This window comes from Pogona vitticeps, chromosome 5 (genome assembly GCF_051106095.1).
Source record: "Pogona vitticeps strain Pit_001003342236 chromosome 5, PviZW2.1, whole genome shotgun sequence".
In the NCBI taxonomy this organism is placed as follows: Eukaryota; Metazoa; Chordata; class Lepidosauria; order Squamata; family Agamidae; genus Pogona; species Pogona vitticeps.
In genome coordinates, this window is record NC_135787.1 from 77,184,112 (window position 1) to 77,204,445 (window position 20,334).

Consider the following 20,334-nt stretch of genomic DNA (forward strand, 5'->3'; position numbering starts at 1 on the left):
TGTATCTGGCAGCCCTATGCTTACCTAAAGTTACTTAGTGGCTTGGACTCAGGTAAGCTTCAAATCTGGACTCTCCTGGTTGTTTACATTTCACCCACCACACAACAAAGTTTCCTGGCAAAGATTATAAAAGACTGTAAACTGGCAGTTGGCAAATTGTCATATTGGATATTCTTACTTGGTTGGTGGTGTTTCTTTGGTTGGCACTAGTGTTTTTGTTACGCTTCTGGCGCAGAGTAAATGAAGACACTTTACCAGTTCTTCTTTGACGGTTATATTTACATATATGTACACTTATATACAGGCAGGTCTCTACAGCACATCTAGAAGTATTCACACAGTCCAACAGCATGCGTGGCAGAAAATCACATCAGAAGAAGAGAACATATCACAGACGCAGTCCATATTTATACATAATCTTGTCTCTGTCCAGTCCAATCAGGTTCCAGGTGACCTCATCTCTGCACCTGGGCTCTTTCTGGTTTCACCTCATTGCATCAGCTTAGGATGATTCAGCTTTTCTCTCATCTGCACATAATGGCAGCTCGTTAATGAAACATATATGGGTTCAGGCCTATAAAATTCTATACCCTGACAGTTTTGAAGTTGTTTTGTTGCATTAGAGTCTTTTATTGTGGTTTTAATATGTGAAATCCACTTATTGGACTGTTTAGGAGATATTATTACCTGTCCCAATATCCATCACATTATTTGTGCATTTCCAAATCTCTGTTAAAAAACAAAACAAGCCACTCCACCAGATATAGTGGTGGTGACACAAATGACTATGACCTGGTGCAGAAGGACACCAGTCCTTGTGGGAGTCTCTGAGGCGAGACTACTCTTCCTTCTTCTTTCTTTCTTTCTTTCTTTCTTTCTTTCTTTCTTTCTTTCTTTCTTTCTTTCTTTCTTTCTTTCTTTCTTTCTTTCTTTCTTTCTTTCTTTCTTTCTTTCTTTCTTTCTTTCTTTTTTTAAGGGACAGAAGTGTATTACAATGGTAAAAGTTAAGTTTTGGAATCTATCAAAAACTTAGGTGAAGTGTGCTAGAAGTCTGGGAGTACAGAGGTCTCGACTACATACTTGAGCTATTCCTGGACAGTAGCCATAATAGCGCCCGTAACAAGTACAAGTACAGGTACAAAAATGATATATTTGCTTGCCATTCACAGCAGCAGAAAATCAAAGGGAACGCAATGAAAAAAACACATTTTGGCTTTATCAGACAGGTATGACTTCCCTGTTCTTTACTAAACAAAGGTGGGACTAGCCATAAAAGGTCCATATTCCCTGACTATAATGTCATGCTTGATTCAGTATGCTTGTTATAGGCTCCCATGTATATCCAAAGGAGCTATTTGGAAGGTCAGAATTTAGATTTTATTTATAGGTTTGTCGAAGATTCTTCTTCCTCTGTGTTAAGGGGGAAATGAAGCCAAGCTGGAGGGCTCTGTGTAAACATAATGAACTCAGCAGAAACATACAACAATGAAATATAAGCAGTAAGGATGGAATTATTTTGAGAAGAACATGGGTCTCTCAGTGTTTGTGGAAAATCACTGTCATATAGGTCTGCTATAATGACAGCAGCCCTTGAAAGTTATGCCTAGCACTTGGATAACTCAGATTTTGAGGGAAAGGCCAGACTTAGATACTCATTATTCTAGATTATAGATGGCACAATAATTAATTACTCTTAAGTGGTGGAGGAGTCTCATTAAGTTCTTTGCGCTCATTGACCATTATCAGTGATCCAGATCTGGATTTGCAGCATTTCTCAACTCCAGTGTGAATTGGTTTGCTTTTTTCCGCTGGTGGTGACTATACAATGAGTGGACCAATTTTTCCCATTTCATCACCAGAGCATCCCAACCTGCAACTTTTTCAGCCTAGAGCAGAAGTTTCTGGTTTTTGTTGCGGGTTGGGGCACTGTAGTTTAGTCTGTTCCAGTATGTACGAGCATTGGGAATGGACCAAAATCATGCCTTGCAGCTGTCGAGGTTTCCGAGGCTCTTTCCAGTGTGAATTCCCAGTATCATGACCCCAGGACCCTCTGGAACCCCTTCACATGGTGATGTAACATATTAGCCTATATAACAAATGTTCACATATGCCTCACTACTGAGTAAGGAAGAGATCCACCCAGATTTATTGTTGAACAAATCATAGAGAAATAGAAAGAGACCAAACATTTGATGCAGTAATTCAGTGAAATTTATAACTTACAGAAATGTGCTTCTTATTGTGATCAAGAAGTTGCAAAATTTACAAGCACAATATGAAAAGAGATTTCCTCTAGAACCTATGACACCTGTTATATGGAACAATAGTTATCTATGAACACCATTACAGATGGGCACAAACCAGCCAAACAGTGGTTTGTTGTTTGTTGAAGTCTGTGAACCACAAAGCACAAACTTCCCAAACTTTTGTAGAAAACTAACCACAAACTGATTGGGTTTGGTTGGATGTCCAGGAGCTCTAGAATGTCCCTGCCCCACCCCAGCCACCTAGAGACACCAAAATCATGCAGAAGTTTTCCCTGGCTCTCCTCTCCCTTCACATTTGGTGAAGTTTGAATATTAGACATCCAAGCTTTACACCCTTAATATCCTATTGTAGTGTAAGGATTTATCTACATACCTGGCGCGTTGCCTGTTGCATACAACTGGTGGCACACCCAGTCCCACAAGCAGTGCAAGACCAGGCATGCAAAGGGGAGCCTGCTGGGACTGGGGGAACACTTACATGATTACTCTCCCACCCTTCTTTCATGATTATCCTTCTGTCAGGAAGAATGTTTTCCTGGAAATGATTTGCATTGCTGTCAAAACATTCTAGCATCTCTTCTAAGATTCATAATGTCTATAGAATTTGTAATATTGGTCTTTACATCATCCATTTCGTTTTCAGAATTAATTCAGTCTATTTCTTCCGTATCTTTTTCAGATTATTGTATGAAGTGTGTGTTTAATCTTGTGCCTTATTTCTTCCCTCCACTTTTTTTTTTTTTGCAACATCAGGGAGTTCGTCATGCATGTCTTTCATAATCTGTTCCTTAATTCAGCAATATATTTTTAAAAATCTCAACCTTTCAGAGATCCAATTTCTTTCTTCTCTCTCTGCATCTTCAAAAATGCAAAAGGACATAAATACTAGATGCTTAGTCTTTTTGATCACGTGTCATAACTGTGGCTTGCAGCTGCTGATCATACAATTTCCATTTCTATTGAACATTTCAAGTAATACTATATGGTCATCTTGGCCATTATCACATCCCAGTCTCTACCTAAAGAGAGAACACACAGAGATGCATATGCACAGTTTTACTCCCCCACATTCTGTGGTCAATGAACTACTATTCAATTCTTTACAAAACCTCCAGTTATGAATGTGGGATGTTATGCTTTGTAACCATGATTCAAAAGTCAGAAAGTGTCCCAATATTAATGAACAATATTGTGCCCGCACTGCCAGCAGAAAGAAGAATGACAAGCTTGGATGTTGATGACACAAATGGCAGCAGTCAAAATGGTGTACATGATGCCTACTTGTGCTCACTATCATTCACGTGTGCCAAAAAACAGCCATGATAATAGCTTTGTGTTTGCATGAGAAGTGGTTAACTGATAAGAAAAGGAGGCAGCTTCTGGGATTTTCTCTTCCCTGGTATCTCTTTGTGAATGACAGTGATACTGGAGTGTTTCAAAAGAAGCAGCATGCATACAGGAATGTGTCAGTGTGAAAAACAGTGATCCTAATACAAAACCATAACAGGTAGAGAAATGATATTTCATTGATTTATTTTAAAACAACCCATTGGACTATTTCAGTGATGTGGAGAGGGGGGATTTGCTGGTTGGGTAACAGCCTATCCTCCATATTATTTTACCCAGGCTTCGTGCCCTGGAGAGGACACTCCAGCTTCACGTACAGTGTCAAAACACTAGATGCTGCTCCAAGTCCTCCATACAGAGCACATTACCATCGTCTCTTGAGACTGAAGGTTGCCTATGATGTCAAAAATACTTCATTGTGAAAAGCAGAGATTAATTTACTACTGAGAACAATTTAGTCTCAGGTGAGGCCTTTTATCACGCCATTACCCTGTCTTTTGGTCACTAAATGTTGTAGGAGCTTCATTCTCCACCTGTAATCGTATCTGCTATTTCCATAAGGTGCCACACATTCATTTCCCTCACCCCTGCCAGGTTCCCCACTCACCAGCCAGAGCACACTGCATTTCTCCTGCTCTTCATGTAATCATCCAGTGGCAGCAGAAGCCTTCCCTTCTCTGCCTCCTCCAGCAGCTACTCACTCAGATGAGGAGGCGTGGCAGGAATTCCCACAGCGCTGCCTTTGAGATAGTGAAGAAAGACATGAACAAAGATCAAGTCATTTGAAATGTGGTGTTGTTAGAGATACTAAAGACAACAAGAAAAGCAGAAACGTGGGTGCTCAATCAAGTCAAGCCTGAACTCTCATTGCCCCCTTACCCCGGAATAATGATGTAAGACAAGTATTATGGGATAAACATGGGCCACACTTTATTAAATAATCAATATTGCCCTCTGTGGAAAAAGGAGGGTCCTGCCATAGTGCGGAATCAGGTTTAAGCACAGAGGTCTCAATGGACCCCTTACCAAACAAATGGGTGAATCCCTAGCCACAAGTTTTCGTGGTCATGAAGACCACGAGAACCTAGCTGGCCCAAATTTGATCACCTCTGGACCTCAGGCCACCTTCTCCTTATGTACTGTTGGTCCGGTTGTGGTCCCAGTGCATCTTTTCCCCAAAGCACTATAATCGCGTGATCTGCAGCACTGGGAGGTTAGATGAGCTATACATGACCTGTGATTGTGATGGGACTCACCAAAACCTGTTCTATCCGCACTACCTATCATAGCATAGGGACTAGCAATGCCACGTCCCATGCCTGCCATCCAGCTTCTCAAGCTCCAAAAGCAGGGCCCCCTTGATGTCTTTAAGAAAGACATCTAAACCTCCATTTGATAGGTTCACTCCATCCGGCCAAAAAAGCTCAGGCCTATCCACACAGATCTCCTGGTGAACAATCACCTATCCAAGGCCACCTCAGACAGCTCTGCATACTTCCCTGTTAACACTCCTCTGTGCAGTGTTAACTTGCCGAATGTGCCTTGCAGCCCTCCATGCTAGCTGAGGGATGATGGTTGACCATACAATGCTCATAGCAGGGTATGTCGCCCTCAACCATGTGTGGTCATGTATTACATCCAGGATCAAGGCCTTTCCACCATGCATAGCCAGATCATTACTGCCCAAGTGTATTACCAACACATCTGGGGGATGCCGCCCAAATGCAGCCACTCTGCATAACTGGCCCTATAGCTTTCCTGAAAGCCCTTTCCTTTCAATCTGGGCTCTAGATCAAAGGCCCATATTGCTTCTCCATGGTGATATGGCAGCATATCGTGCTGCCCAGGAAAATGTAACTGTGACCAATTATCATGCTGTGCCTCCGTCTCACCATCACAACCTGACCTGCAATGACAAAACAAAACCAGGCACCTGCCTAGATGTGAGGTAGTGTTCTGATATACCTGTGGCAAGTTGAAGAAGACCACTGCCCAAGCCGTTTTATATCCTCTGGATGGTAACCTAGAGCCGCTGCAGTAGATGCATCACCAATTCTAAAAGAATGTCTACCAAACTTTAAGCCCTGAATTCCCATCTTGTGCAATGCTAGTTAATAATTATGTGGCTCCATGAGGATCCATACATCAGATCCATGTTTTGCACCATTGTGCTGGGGGGACTCCTGATTTTTGTGGTGTAGTCTGTGGGCACAAATGAGCCTTATGACTGTATGGTTGTTTGGGGATGATCCTATGTAAAAATCATGTGGATCTAAACACTGCTGAATAGCTCAATGGCTTAGGTCTCTTGCTGTGAAGCCAGAGGTTGGGCGTTCAGTTCCTCACTGTGTTTCCTTGTCAGGAGCTGGACTTGATGATCCATAGGATCCCTTTTGCCTCTGCAGTTCTATGATTGTTGTTGCTATTGTTACCATTATCATCCGTGCCTTGGATCAGTGTTTTTGCACCACTCCAAAGCAATGTGGTGAAGGACCCATGATTTCTGTGGTGTAGTCTGTGGGTACACATAGGATCTATGATCTAACAGTGGTTTAGGGAGGATAACATCTAAGTCTGTACCAAATTCAGTGTTGTTCTGAGGTCCAGCTTTACAGTTATAAATTTTTGTTTGGGGCACCCCATCTTTTGATTTTGCTTGTAGAATGCTTTTTGGTGTGTATCAGCAAAATATAACATTCTAAAAAATCTCTGCAGTTTCTGACAATTGATAACTGTGACAAACCCAGACCTACCGGGATATGTCACACAGTTACACTAAGCTGCCACCAACCATTCCCTATAAGAAGTCACACAGACCAGGGATGGATTTTTAAACAATAAAAAGAATAAGGTTTATTTTAAATACACACAGGGAAAAATAAAACAATCAGGTGAATAAATAAAGTAACGTGGCTTATTCTCACTCATACATGCATACAGTTTGGTTCACACAGAACCCTTAACTTGAAGCACAGACCCTGAACCTATCAGTTCTGGCTAACCAACAGACACCTGAACCTATCAGGTTGGTACTCTGACACACAGAAGTACCCTGTCTGGCACACAGACTTCCACAACAGCTTCTTCTTCCCAGCTGCTGCTTCGTCACAACCCAGTGTCTCTCAGTATCTCATCACACAGGCATCACATATTTATACAGTACAGCCCCTCCTCCTGATGTCCCGCCTTCCACTCCCCATAGGATGGAACTTTCCCTCCAAACCCATGACAGACAGGTAACATCAGTGCTGTATGTAACACCTCCCCTCTTTATAAGTTGTTTTGTAGGGGGAAAGCTAACGTGCTTTTCACCAAAAAAACAACCTGAATAAAACATACAACAACATTTATACATACCATATTATACTTACTTATACTTACATTCTAAGTTAAACCATAGCAAATAGGCATTTAAACATTTACCATATACATTACATCAATTTACCTTTATTCATACAAACCAAATTCAAAAAAACAGGTACATTTTACTTTTTGTCATCATTATATACACATAGTCCATGTTCTTTCGCCGTCTTCATTCTTCAGGTCTTCTTGATAAGGCGTCAGCAACACAGTTCACTGACCCTCTGACCACCTTCACTTCAAAGTCATAGTCCTGTAGGTTTAAAGCCCACCTCATAAGTTTGCTATTGTGGGTTTTCATTGTCTTTAACCATTGCAGTGGTGAATGGTCAGTGCACAGAATAAAATGTCTTCCCCAGATGTAAGGCTTGGCCTTCTGGATCGCGTAGACTATGGCCAAACACTCCTTCTCCACGGTTGCCAAATGTCTCTCACCTTTTTGGAGTTTCCTACTCAGGTAGGACACTGGATGTTGGTCACCATTCTCATCCTCCTGGCACAGAACTGCTCCTACCCCGCTGTTAGACGCATCGGTGTAGATGATGAACTCCCGGTCGAAGTCTGGAGCACGCAGGACAGGATAGTTGATTAACGCCTCCTTCAACCTCTGGAACGCCGCCTCACAGTCGCTGGTCCACGGGATGCGGTCATCAGCCTTCTTCCTCGTCAGATCGGTCAGCGGAGCCGCAATCTCGCTAAACCTCGGGATGAACTTTCTGTAGTAGCCCACCAACCCAAGAAATGATTTGACCTTTTTCTTGGTGTTGGGTCTAGGCCAATCACGAACAGCTTCTATTTTGGCCTCCAGGGGTTTTATCATTCCTCCCCCTACCATGTGACCTAAGTATTTTATTTCTGGGCTACCCAGCTGACACTTGCTGGCCTTTACTGTTAGCCCTGCTGCACTTAACCTCTGCAGCACTAACTCCAGGTGTATCAGGTGATCTTCCCAGGTATTACTGAAGATCCCTATGTCGTCAATGTAGGCCACTGTAAAGTCACTGAGCCCTGCCAAGGTCTGGTCCATCAGCCTTTGGAATGTGGCTGGTGCATTTCTGAGACCAAAGCTCAGGACTCAAAACTCATAGAGACCAAAAGGGCTGCAAAAGGCAGTCTTTTCTTGATCCCTGGGATCAATTCTTAATTGCCAATATCCCTTTACCAGGTCCAACGATGAGATGAACCGACAACCCCCTATGGTTTCAATCAGGTTGTCTAGCCTGGGCATTGGGTAGGCATCAGGAGTGGTTACACGGTTTAATTTCCTGTAATCGACACAAAACCTAATGCTCCCATCAGGCTTGTCCACAAGGACTATCGGAGAGGACCAAGGACTAGAAGAGGGGACGATTATGTTCTCCCTAAGCATCTCGTCCAGCTCCTTCCGCACCTTGTCCCTATAGGGTCCCGTTACTCGGTATGGGGATACTGCCTGCGGGGGTGCATCCCCTGTATGGATCCGATGCATCACTCCCTTCACTATCCCCGGCTTGTTGGAAAACACCTGCTGATATTTACTAAGCAGCATTTTTAGTTCTTGCTGCTGGTCTTGGGTGAGTGCAGGACTGATCTTTACCTCCTCTGGGTTGTATTTTACTTCCCCTCTACCCTCCCAGAAGGGTAATTCAGCTTCCTCACTCTCAGCTGCTTTTATCGCGAATAAAACCCTCTGTTCCCCTCTGTAGTAGGGTTTTAGGGCATTCACATGAACCACCCTCCTTGCTTGGTTCTCCTCCTGCTCTATTAGGTAGTTCAGGTCTGACATCTTGGAAATGACCCTATATGGTCCTGCCCATTTGAGCTGCAGTTTATTCTCTCTGCAGGGCCTAAGCCAAAGCACTTCCTCCCCTGGGTCAAAGCGCCTCTCTCTAGCTTTGTGGTCATACCATGTTTTCTGTCTGACCTTCTGAGCTTGCAGGTTTTCTGCTGCCAGCTCTAGATTTCTCCTTAGGTCATTCATCAAGGTGTCTATGTAAGTCACAACGTCTTGTGGGTCATCCTGGGTGATCTGCTCCCAATCTTGCTTGATCAAATCAAGGGGCCCTTTCACCCCTAAGTGTGCAGCAAACATGTCAGAGTGACCCCTTTGTAAGATCATGGGGCGATACTTTTCAGGTACCACTAGCTGACTCCTGATCCCATCTCCCCCTTTTGAGATATTCCTCAGGGTTTCTCTATATAAAATCCCCTTTTTCTCCAGAAATCTCACTGGGGTTTCAGGTGTTAGCTGGGCGTCAGTCACCTGTTCAAAACACTTTTGGAGAGTGGCGTCTGCCTTTTGCTCCTGTCCAAATCTGCTGTCTGTGGTTAAGGTTTCCACCACAGCTTCTGAACTCCCCTCTGCTTCCGTCTCTGGCTCATCATTACCCCCCTGAACTGTCCCTGTGGTGGCTTGTGAGCGTGTAATCACTAGCACCCGTTTCACATGTTCAGCCAGGTCATTTCCCACGAGCACGGCTGCTGGCAGAGTCGATGAAATCGCTAGCCGCCAAACTCCCCCCCAGCCTTGAAAGTTGACAGGTACCTCTGCTACTGGCAGAGAGATTACCTGCCCCTCAATCCCTGCCACCTTCATGCTCTCATTTGGGATTATAAACTCCCTAGGGATGATATCTGGATGGCACAGGGTTACCTGGGAACAAGTGTCCCGCAGCCCCCTATACTGACGGTCAAGTATTCCTACGTCCACCCCTGCCGTCTCAAACAACTGAGAATCTGTTTTCACCAGCAAGCAGCGTTTTACCTCCACAAGAGGACCATTTTCCTCAGCCTGATCAGCAGAGGTAGCTGTTCCAGACTGAGTAGCCATGGCAACAGGCTCCCTCAGTGACACTGAGCCTTGCTCTTTCTGGACACAGAACACAGCTTTTGGCTTGGTCCCACTAGAATTCTGAGGCACCATTCCTTTTAGCTGCTTTAATTTCTCACACTCTGAGATTAGATGACCCTTTCCCTGACAGAAATAACATTTTCTGGCGTATTTTGATTCTCTCTCCTCTTGTTTTGGTTTTCCCTCCAAAACCTGAGGTCTTAGTTTCATGTCTGAGGGCTTCCCTTCACCATGGGCCCCTCCCCCTTGCTGGCTTTTCCCTGGTCCCTGAGAGTACTTGCTGTAGGTTTCTTTGGGTTTACCTACAGATTTCCCCTCACCCAAGGGCTTTCTTATTTGGGAAATAAAATCTGCGATCTCTGCGGCTGCTGCCACAGACTTCGGTTTCCTTTCCCTCACCTGGAATTTCAATTCCCCTTGCAGGACTGAATAGAACTGTTCCAGTGCTATCAAGTCTTTCAGCTGCTCATAGGTCTCTGTCCCTTCCTGCGATAGCCATTTCTCAAGCAGCCTCACCAATTGGGCCCCCACTTGGGTAAAAGTCTGTTCTGGTTTTTTTGTGAGGGACCTGAATCTTTGTCTCAGCTGCTCTGCATTTATCCCATGTCTGGCAAACACCAGTTTTTTAAACTCTGGAAAATCTTTCATCAGTTCCTCAGGCATCTCGGCATAGACCTCAGCCAGGCTACCACTGATTAAAGATCGCATGATGGTCATCTTCTCAGTTTCCCTCACTGAGAAGTCCACAAACGCTCTTTCCACTAGGGAAAAGAACACCTCAGGACAATCTCCCTTGTGGTACACAGGGAATTTCTTCAGGTCAGCTTTAGACAGTTGGCCTCCCTCAGAATCCCTATTGTTATTATTGTTCTGGTTCACCAGTTCCAATTTTCTTAATTCAAACGCCATTCTCTCTCTCTCCAATCTTTCCTCCCTCTCCATTCTCTCTCTCTCTAATTCAAATTGCCGCTGTTTCTCTCTTTCCCTTTCCTCCATTTTTTCTCTCTCTAACCTTTCCTCCACTTCAAATTGCCTCATCCTCAGTTCATGCTGTTGGGCTATGAGCAATTTTCTAAGTTCTGGGTTCTGCTCTCCTGTGCTGTCACCTTGCACTGAGCCAAATTCATCCTCAGAACCTTGGTCAATCTGGGGGTCTTTCACTTCACTCATGTCTGCTATCTGGCTTCGAGTCAAGGGCATAATCCCCCCTCAGAACAGGCTGCTTTAAAAAGTCAAGCCTCAGAATAAAACGACCACTTTTTTTCCTTCTTGCCTCAGAACCAGCTTTCTCTAGGCTGCTGTTCTTTCAGCACTAACTTGCAACAGTATCGAGTCAGAGCCTACCCCCCTCTGCTGGGCCTCTCAGCTGGCAAGCTAGATCACTGTTACTACGCAGTTTTGCCTCAGCGTTTTCCCGCCAAAACTAGGCTGCCTCAGAGCACCTTAATCTAAGTCTCCCCAGTTGGCACGTTCTTCTACTAGCGCACCTCCCCGTGAGGTACACCTAGAAGATTACCTACGCGCCTCAGACTGTCCCTGACTAGACCCCCCTTGCTCTGGGCACACTTGCCAAGGCTTTGCTGGACCGCTGGACAACTGGACCAGTCGTATCCCACACGCTGGACACCAATCAATGTGACAAACCCAGACCTACCGGGATATGTCACACAGTTACACTAAGCTGCCACCAACCATTCCCTATAAGAAGTCACACAGACCAGGGATGGATTTTTAAACAATAAAAAGAATAAGGTTTATTTTAAATACACACAGGGAAAAATAAAACAATCAGGTGAATAAATAAAGTAACGTGGCTTATTCTCACTCATACATGCATACAGTTTGGTTCACACAGAACCCTTAACTTGAAGCACAGACCCTGAACCTATCAGTTCTGGCTAACCAACAGACACCTGAACCTATCAGGTTGGTACTCTGACACACAGAAGTACCCTGTCTGGCACACAGACTTCCACAACAGCTTCTTCTTCCCAGCTGCTGCTTCGTCACAACCCAGTGTCTCTCAGTATCTCATCACACAGGCATCACATATTTATACAGTACAGCCCCTCCTCCTGATGTCCCGCCTTCCACTCCCCATAGGATGGAACTTTCCCTCCAAACCCATGACAGACAGGTAACATCAGTGCTGTATGTAACAATAACTTCCAGGATGGACTTCCATAATGTGGTACAGGTGGGTGGGCAGATTTAAAAGCAGTTCAGAAATTGCAGCTTGCTCAGAATGCTGCTTGTAGATTAATAACCGGGACTGGCAGAGCCTGGAACATACCTTTTTCAAAGAAACTCATTGAATTACTCATTATTTCTTACCAGGCAGGTTGCTTCTATCATCATTGCACCAGTTGTACAAGTAATTTGTTGCCTTTTGCATTATTAATGTGTCACTATGTCATCACTAAAGGGCCAGAAATATCTGGAGAAAGAGTCTCTGGTTCCCTCTCGGGGGTCAGTTCTAATATTCCATCCTGGAAATATTTATAAGAATGCAAAAAGCAAAACAAAAGCATAATGCATGGGTACAACTGGAAGGAGACTCATGACTTGGGACTAGAGAACTCCTGGGTAGCAACTTAATAGGAGGAGGGACAGCTACAGACCTCCTAGCCACATTGAATGTCTGAATGATGTCTTGCTAGATCAAATGACCAAACATTCAAAGAATAAAGATATGTCAGTTATGGAAGACATCAGCTACCTTGATACCTGTTGGAAGATGAACTTGGCCAAAAACATGAGCTCCAAGAAATTTCTCACTTACCTTGCTGACAGAAACAACAAAAGAATAAGCTATTCTAAATCTAGTCCTTTCTAACATGGAAGAACTGGTCAACAAGGTGAAAATACTGGGAACTTTGCATAGAAGTGATCATGCCCTCTTAGGATGTGTTAAAATAAGGATAGGGAAGCCGAAGAGCCATAAAATGAGCACGCTAGATTTGAAAGCTGATTTCAGTCAAGGAAATACTGGGTGAGAACTGACAGTCAGTAATACTCAAAGAGAAGGGACTGCATGAATGTGAGTTTCTTAAAGGTAAAGGCACAATCATGAACAATTCCTACTGAAAAGAAAAGTAAGAGGCATGTAAAGAAACCTGGGGGACAACATGAGGATCTTTCAAATAAACCAGGATTTAAAAGAAACATAGCTAGGAAACAGAAGGGGATAACTACCACAGAAGAATATGAATAATTAACCAATATTTTAAGAGAGATGGACTGTAGCTCAACATGAGTTCAGATGTGCAAGAGAGGTTGAACATTGGAGAGTGGGGGAAACTAGAGAGTGTGAGAAACAGCCAGGAAGCACTGTGTGGAAAGGAAGGAGAAATACTAATGGGTGACAGAGAGACAACAGAACCTCTCATCACCTACATTACCTTTGTCTTCTCCAAAAGGAAAAACACTACAGATAGAAACAAAAGAAAAACAAAAAAGAAGACAGAACTGTTGTCACACTGAAGACTAACTGTTATATTTTGAACTATAGCAGTCATCAAGATTCCACGCTGTCTTTGTCTTCTTTATTGTTGATTTTTCTTTTCTGTTTTCCTGATATGCTAGCACAAACTAACAGGACTACCTCTTTTATAGAGGACAGGTAGAATAAAGGAGGAAGAAAGGGCGCAGCTTTCAAAGGGATATAGGGAGACAGCTAAGGAACATGTAGCAACTTTAAAATAATTCAGATCTGCAGGGCCAGATAAACTGTATCCAAGGGTATCAAAGGAGCTTGCAGATGTAATCTCAGATGTAATCTGAAGAACAGGTGACAACTTGGAAGACTAGAAGTGAATATATATCATCCGCATCTTCACAAAAAAAAGAGGGGAGGGCAGTAGGTTCTGGTGAACTGCCAAGCACTCTGCTTGATACAGAAATGCTTTTAGAACAGATCATCAAACAGTTGATCTGCAAGCATTTAGGAAAGAATGTTGTTACTAAAAGGACAGGTTGTTGTTTTCCCAAAAACTAGTAATTGCATGTTAATCTAACTTCTTCTTTGGGGAGTCACAAATTTGTTACATAAGGAGAATTGTGTACACATAGATGCAGTATATTATTTCAGCAAGGCATTTGTCAAAGTTTAACAGGATGTTTTTGTGGTCAAGCAGGTAAAATAAGAGCTAAATGAAGCTACTTTTAAGTAGATTTGCAGGTGGCTGATCATCCTTACCCAAAGAGTGCTCATCAATTTTCACACATATAAGCAACAGATGGGATGCTCCACAGGTTTGTCTTGGGCCTAGTGTTTTCAACACCTTTACAAATGACTTGAATAAGGGTATGGAGTTGACATCAAATTACTGAAAACTAGCTATTATTTCAGAAGACATGATAAGGATTCAAGGTGACATTGACAGACTGGAGCAGTGGGCCAAAAGAAACAAAATGAGTTTCAGCAGGGAGAAATGTAGAGTTTCATTTTTCAGCAAGAAATATAGGACACACAAATAGAGGACAGGTGATAGTTGGCTTGGTACTTGTACCAAGGAACCAGGCCTTTTCGGCAGTGGCTCCTCGCCTTTGGAATAAACTCCCTCCTGAGATTCATATGGCCCCTTCACTGGCATTTTCAAAAGCCAATTGAAAACTTAGCTGTTTAAGCAGGCCTTCCCTCCAGGCACTATTTGATTTATGTTTTTTATTTCCATTTTGAACAATTGATAATTGATGTTATATATTGATGTCATATTTAAATTGTTATATTTAAATTGTTTTATTTTAAGTGTTGTTAGCTGCCCAGAGTGGTCAATTTATCATATGGGTGGGATAAATAAATAAATATGTGTGGAAAAAACCTAGGAATCTTAGCACCCTATCAACTAACATGAATAAACAGTGTGATGCATCAGCAGACAAAGAGAATGTAATACTAGGCTGTGTCAATAGGCTGTGTCAATAGATGTACAGCGGAGCCATGACTTATGAATGCGAACATACGAACATTTCGACTTACAAACAGCTCCGTTTGCAAAATTTTGCTTTGACTTGCAAAAGGAGCTTCGACTTACGAACAAAAAATGCAGGGAAAGCGGGAAATGGACTTTGGACTGACTGGTACTGTATTTTAAAATGTAAAAAATTGGTTTTAAAGGTGCTTGCTTCGGTTTAAAGCTGCTTGGTTTTAAAGGTGTTTTGTTTAAAAGGTGTTTGTTCCCTCCCTCCCTCCTTTCCTGCCCTTTTTTTTAACCTAATCCTCCTAGGTTTAAAAAATTTCTCCCCCTAGTGGTAGAGGATGGATTAACCGGCATTGCATTAGTTCCTATGGGAACTAATGCTTCGACTTACAAACCCCGCCTCTACATACAAACAAAAACCAGCCAGAATGGATTAATCGGTTTTCAGTGCATTCCTATGGGAAATGCTGATTCGACTTATGAACTTTTTGACTTACAAACATCTTCTGGAATGGATTGAGTTCGTAAGTTGAGGCACTACTATATTGTGCTCAGAATGGGGGAAGTAAAATTACCACTCTGCTTTGATCAGACCTCACCTGTAAGACTGTGTACAATTATGGGTGCCAAAATGTAACAACGATATTAAAAAGCTGAAATGTCTCAGTAGAAGAGCAACTAAGATTATGAAAAGTCTGGAAACCAAGCCCAAAGAAGAATGATTAAAGAGGTTGGGTAGGCATAGCTGGAAAAGATCTGTCTTTGAATATCTGAAGGCTATCAAATTTGAACTTTTAAAAAATATTTATTTTTCTCCCACTGGTGATGAAATCTGGGAATTTATGTACATTCTTACAAAGAAATCTGCAAAATTCTAGCTCAGTTCTCTTGCATTTGCTCTACATCTACAGAACACCTATAAAGGCCTTTTGCAGATATTAGAATGAAAGTGTATTGTTTCAGGGTTGAGATTGCTACGTTGAATAAGATATATAGTACAGTGGTGCCTTGCTTAGCGATCGGTGCAGAAAAAAACATCGCTCTGGGAAAACATCGCTAAGCGAAACACGTTTTCCCATACAGAGGCATTGAAAACCGGATAATCCGTTCCAATGGGAACGGATTGCTGTCCTTAAGTGAAAATCGCCACAGGAAAAATCACTAAGTGAAACGCGGTTCCCCCATTGAAATGCATAGAAACATTTTCAATGCATTTCAATGGGGAAAAAAATCACAAAAAATTCAAAAAGAGTCAGAACGAAGCCAAATTAGTTTAACAAAGGGTTTGTTAAGTGCACTAATGATTTCAAGCACTCTAAACCCTTTTTAAACAATTTAACACATTTTAAAAATAGCGAAAACGGAGCTGTCAAAAACATCGCTAAGCGAAACAGGGGGACCTAAACTGTCATCGCTAAGCAAAGCAAGGTCCCGAACATCGCTATGCGAAATTTCCCCATTGGAAACATCGCTAAACAGAGCGCAAGATTGCTCCTAAATCCTCATCGCTAAGCGAATACATCGTTAAATGAGGCACGCACACACACACACACACACACACACACACACACACACAGAGTGGTGCCCTGCATAGCGACAATAATCCATTCCGGATATATCGTTGCTATCCAGAAACGTTGCTATATGGGGCAGAAAACCCCACAGGAACAGATTAAACTCAGTTCCTATGGGGGGAAAACTCACAGGTAAGCGAAGATTCCCCATCCGGCTGCCATTTTCGCCACCTCGGTAAGGGAGGCCATTTTCTTCATCCGGCAGCCATTTTGGAACCGCCAGTCAGCTGTTCCCAAAACATCGCAATGCGAAGATCGGTAAGCGAAACGCAATGCGATGTTTTGCCTATTAAAACATCGCAATGTGATCACAAAATCCGCATCGCTATGCGGATTCATCGTTAAACGGTGCGCTCGTTATATGAATTATAATATATGAATTACTATATATCTATAATATATATATAATTGATGTATTCATATATGATTTATATAGCAATGCACTATTGTTTACAATGAATAACACATATAATAATTAGCTACAAATAAACAATAATAATTGACTTTAAATATACTGCCAGAACTCTATCCCCTATTACAGGCAATAAAAAGTCATACAGCTATCATTAGTTGTTTTTGTTATATGCTCTCAGGTCACCTCCGACTTATGAGAATCTATGAATGAGAGATCCCCAAATGTCCTGTCCTCAACAGCCCTGCACAGCTCTTGTAAATTCAAGTCTGTGGTTCCATTGGGGAGCCAATCCATCTCATATTTGGTCTTCCTCTTTTCCTTCTGTCTCCATCTTTTACCACCATTATTATCTTTTCCAGAGAATCATTATCTGCTCAAAGTATGACAGCCTTAGTTTCATCATTCTGCCTGATGGATATTATTTGGTCAGACTTTGCATTATAGTACCTAACTGCTTGTGTTGCATCTTGTTTCAGTATTAGAGCCACTTAATTTCTTCAGGATTTGGCATTTCAAGAGTAGGACTCTTTCTAGTTGTCTGACTGAAAATATCCTATTCCAACCCACTTTTGTTCTCAGATGCTAAGCACTGCAATGTTCATGTTCCATTTCTAGCTTTATGGTTTCCATGTTTACCTTGATTCATACTCCTCATGTTCCATGTTCCAATTGTATATGTTGTGCAACATTGGACATTCTTTTTTCTTTTGTACATATCAGGTCCACATAAAGTCTAACTTCTCCAGATAGGTTTGGTAGCATCTATCCTGATCCCTTAGGTCTTAACTTAGTTTATTTTACTTTATAACAAACATAAAACATAAATGCACAAACCTAAAGAAAAAAAGTAATAACACAAAACATGAAAAACAACTATACAAACAGTACTTCTTCCCATTGGGCTCATTTGGAGATATTACCAATTTTTCTTCCCCTTATGGAGCCCCATTCTCCTTCCAAAATTGTATTGACTCTTGGGAAGGGACTCATCCCTTTATTAATACAAAATCAATAAATTCCCCCCAAATATCTATAAAAGTTAACTTCCTCTGCCAGTTTTTGAGCTGAGGTGCTATTCAGCAGCCCTACAGCAACACTTCTCCTTTTAATGCAAATTTTACACTGCGGAAACATTTGAATTGGATGCTTTGAGACCTTTCTGAGAAAAGTATCTATTCCCATAAATGCATTTGAGTAAAACAAGCTGATTTCAATTTAAATTCTGCATAGGCTGAATGGAGTTCTTAAAGCAATTCAACATTTCCTTAAGTCCAGGATGAATGGATTTGCTGAATAAATAAGTAATCTTTTAAGACAGAGGACATGAAGGTGTTTATATATATAGAATTCATTACCATATATAATTCCAAAAAGATTTTTGTGTGTGTGTGTGTGTGTGTGTGTGTGTGTGTTGTAATGTAAAGTGATCAAGACATGCATGATTTTTCACTATTAAATAACTGATATTCTAAAAGGAAGCTGAAATTCTTTAGTTATCTGTTAGTGTGCACTGATATTCTTGTTAATGCCCCCAAAGCCAATGATATTTTGTTCATCTACTGCTCTGAAAAAGAGAGAGACTAAAACTTTCTCTTCTCTCTAATGCTCCCCCAAGCATTAATTTGCTTCTTTGACTGATTTTCTAAAGCTTATAATTGGGCCAACCACAGGAGCTAATCAGCTATCATGGAAATCCAGGCATATGAAGATCGGAGAGACAAGTTCATGGCTCAAAAGAACATATTAAAAAAAGAGAGGAAGAAAACCTCTGCTTTTAAAAAATGTCACAATAAAGCCAGCCATTAAAATTATCACAGTCGTTAAAGTTATCTATTTTGAAACAGCACAATATCTTCTCCTTAAGAAAAGAAAAATCAACTCTCAACATTTCAGCAAAGCAGGAACAAAGAGAGAGAGAGAGAGAGATTAATCCATAGCTGATCTTTAGGAGGCACTGCAGTACTGTTAAGGAAGAGATTTTTTATCTGCATGAAGGCAGCTGTCTCGAAATCAGTTCTTGCTGACTCAGCCCTTCTAGGTGTGGCATTCCTCCACAGAAGATGAAGCAGTTTGGTTTTAACCAGGGCAGTGTTGGCAGGATACAAAAAGTGCTTATGCAGATCCTCAGTTTTCGATTGGCTGTTAAGTGGGTAGCTAGGCATACTATGAGACCCACAAAGCTGCCATAACATTCTGTCTCTTCCTCATAATGTTTACTGCAGTCATAGGCAACTATGTGTCCTCCAAATGTTCCAAGCAGCAGTTTCCGTAATGTCTGATCATTAGCTGCAGTTACTGGTCTGGGGTTTAAAGCAAAGCAAAAAGCGTGCTGCTTATATACCGCCCCATAGTGCTTCAAGCACTCTCTGGGTGGTTTACAAGTTAATTATGCAGGCTACACATTGCCCCCCCCCCAGCGAGCTGGGTACTCATTTTACCGACCTCGGAAAGATAGAAGGCTGAATCAACAACAGCAGAGTCTAGTACTGTAGTACCTTAAAGACTAAGGGAGCTGTACGATAATGTTTCTGAAGGTCAAAAAGCTCCTTACCCTTTATCTCCTGCAACTCTGTTTGTGACAGGAGATCTTTCTACTGTGCATCTTCCTATCTCAACATCACACCACTGACTGAAAGAAGCTGGAATAGAGAGATACACCATTTTAGTGCTTTGTCTTCTGTTGTTTCGCACTGGTCTGCTCACATCCTTCCTGTATTCTGCTACCACAATTATTTACTGGTGCACACAGTGTCTTGAAAATACCTGTAGCACTACAGTTAGTCTTTAAGGTACTACTAGACTCTGCTGTTGCTGAAGCTTATGCTGTTAGATATTTTGATACAGGGGGTCCTCAATATGAGCTGCTGGGCAGCTCAGTGGTTAGGTATGCAGAGGCAGAAGTTGGGAGTTCAATTCCCCACTGTGCCTCCCTGACAGGTGCTAGATTCAATGATCCATAGGGTCCCTTCCAGTACTGCATTTGTATAAGTGTAGGATGTAAACCATCTCATGCATGAGGTATTCATAATACCTTTCAATGGTAAGACGGCTATTTCTTCCATGCTAATATGCCAAATTCCTCTCTCACCTGCCTACTTGGAGTTGCCATTATGTTTCATCAAGGATGAGTCAGGTTGGGCAATCAAACTGTCTTTGAATGAAAGCATGCTGTGATTGCTTTATTAAAAAAATACAGAAAAGAGTGACCAAAGAAAATATTGGCAATGTACTGTCCAGTCTGTTAACAAGAGCCATGAGTGAATGTAAAACTACAGAGGCACAATGATTTGCAGTAATTGGCTTTCTGCACCAAGTGTTACTTAAGAAATGGTTATTTGTATGTTACCGGACCCAAACTATAACCATGATCAGCAATAGTTTTAAATCCTCCCATGTAAACTATGAATGCATGTTTTCATTAAAATTCCCAGAATGAACAAATTAGACCATGTCACTTTCAGGTACATTTATCTCAAAAATCCATTCTGTCCCATTTCCACATTACATTATAATTGGAAACATTTATGTAAACACTGAATTTACACCAGCATTTCTACCACCATTTTTCTCAATACGTTTTTGTGTGCTTTTTGAGCCAAAAATCACAGCAGAGTTA

The 20,334-nt window shown here is 41.9% G+C and overlaps 1 protein-coding gene and 1 long non-coding RNA gene across 2 annotated transcripts in view; both read right to left on the reverse strand.

Annotated features, from left to right (window-relative positions):
• Positions 1 to 212: 212 nt before the first annotated feature.
• On the reverse strand, positions 213 to 4,348 carry LOC144589429 (uncharacterized). Its single transcript, XR_013545521.1, has 2 exons — positions 4,222 to 4,348; positions 213 to 3,286 (listed from the first exon to the last, which is right to left on the reverse strand). It is a non-coding gene; the product is annotated as an uncharacterized LOC144589429 (long non-coding RNA).
• Positions 4,349 to 6,439: 2,091 nt separating this feature from the next.
• The window catches only part of LOC144589430 (uncharacterized), a 143,753-nt gene continuing 129,858 nt past the window's right edge, over positions 6,440 to 20,334 (reverse strand). The window contains exon 2 of the mRNA XM_078394027.1: positions 6,440 to 11,072. Coding sequence (XP_078250153.1) covers positions 8,053 to 11,007 — 2,955 coding nt within the window. The 5' untranslated portion in view covers positions 11,008 to 11,072 and the 3' untranslated portion in view covers positions 6,440 to 8,052. The remainder of the gene's footprint in view (positions 11,073 to 20,334) is intronic.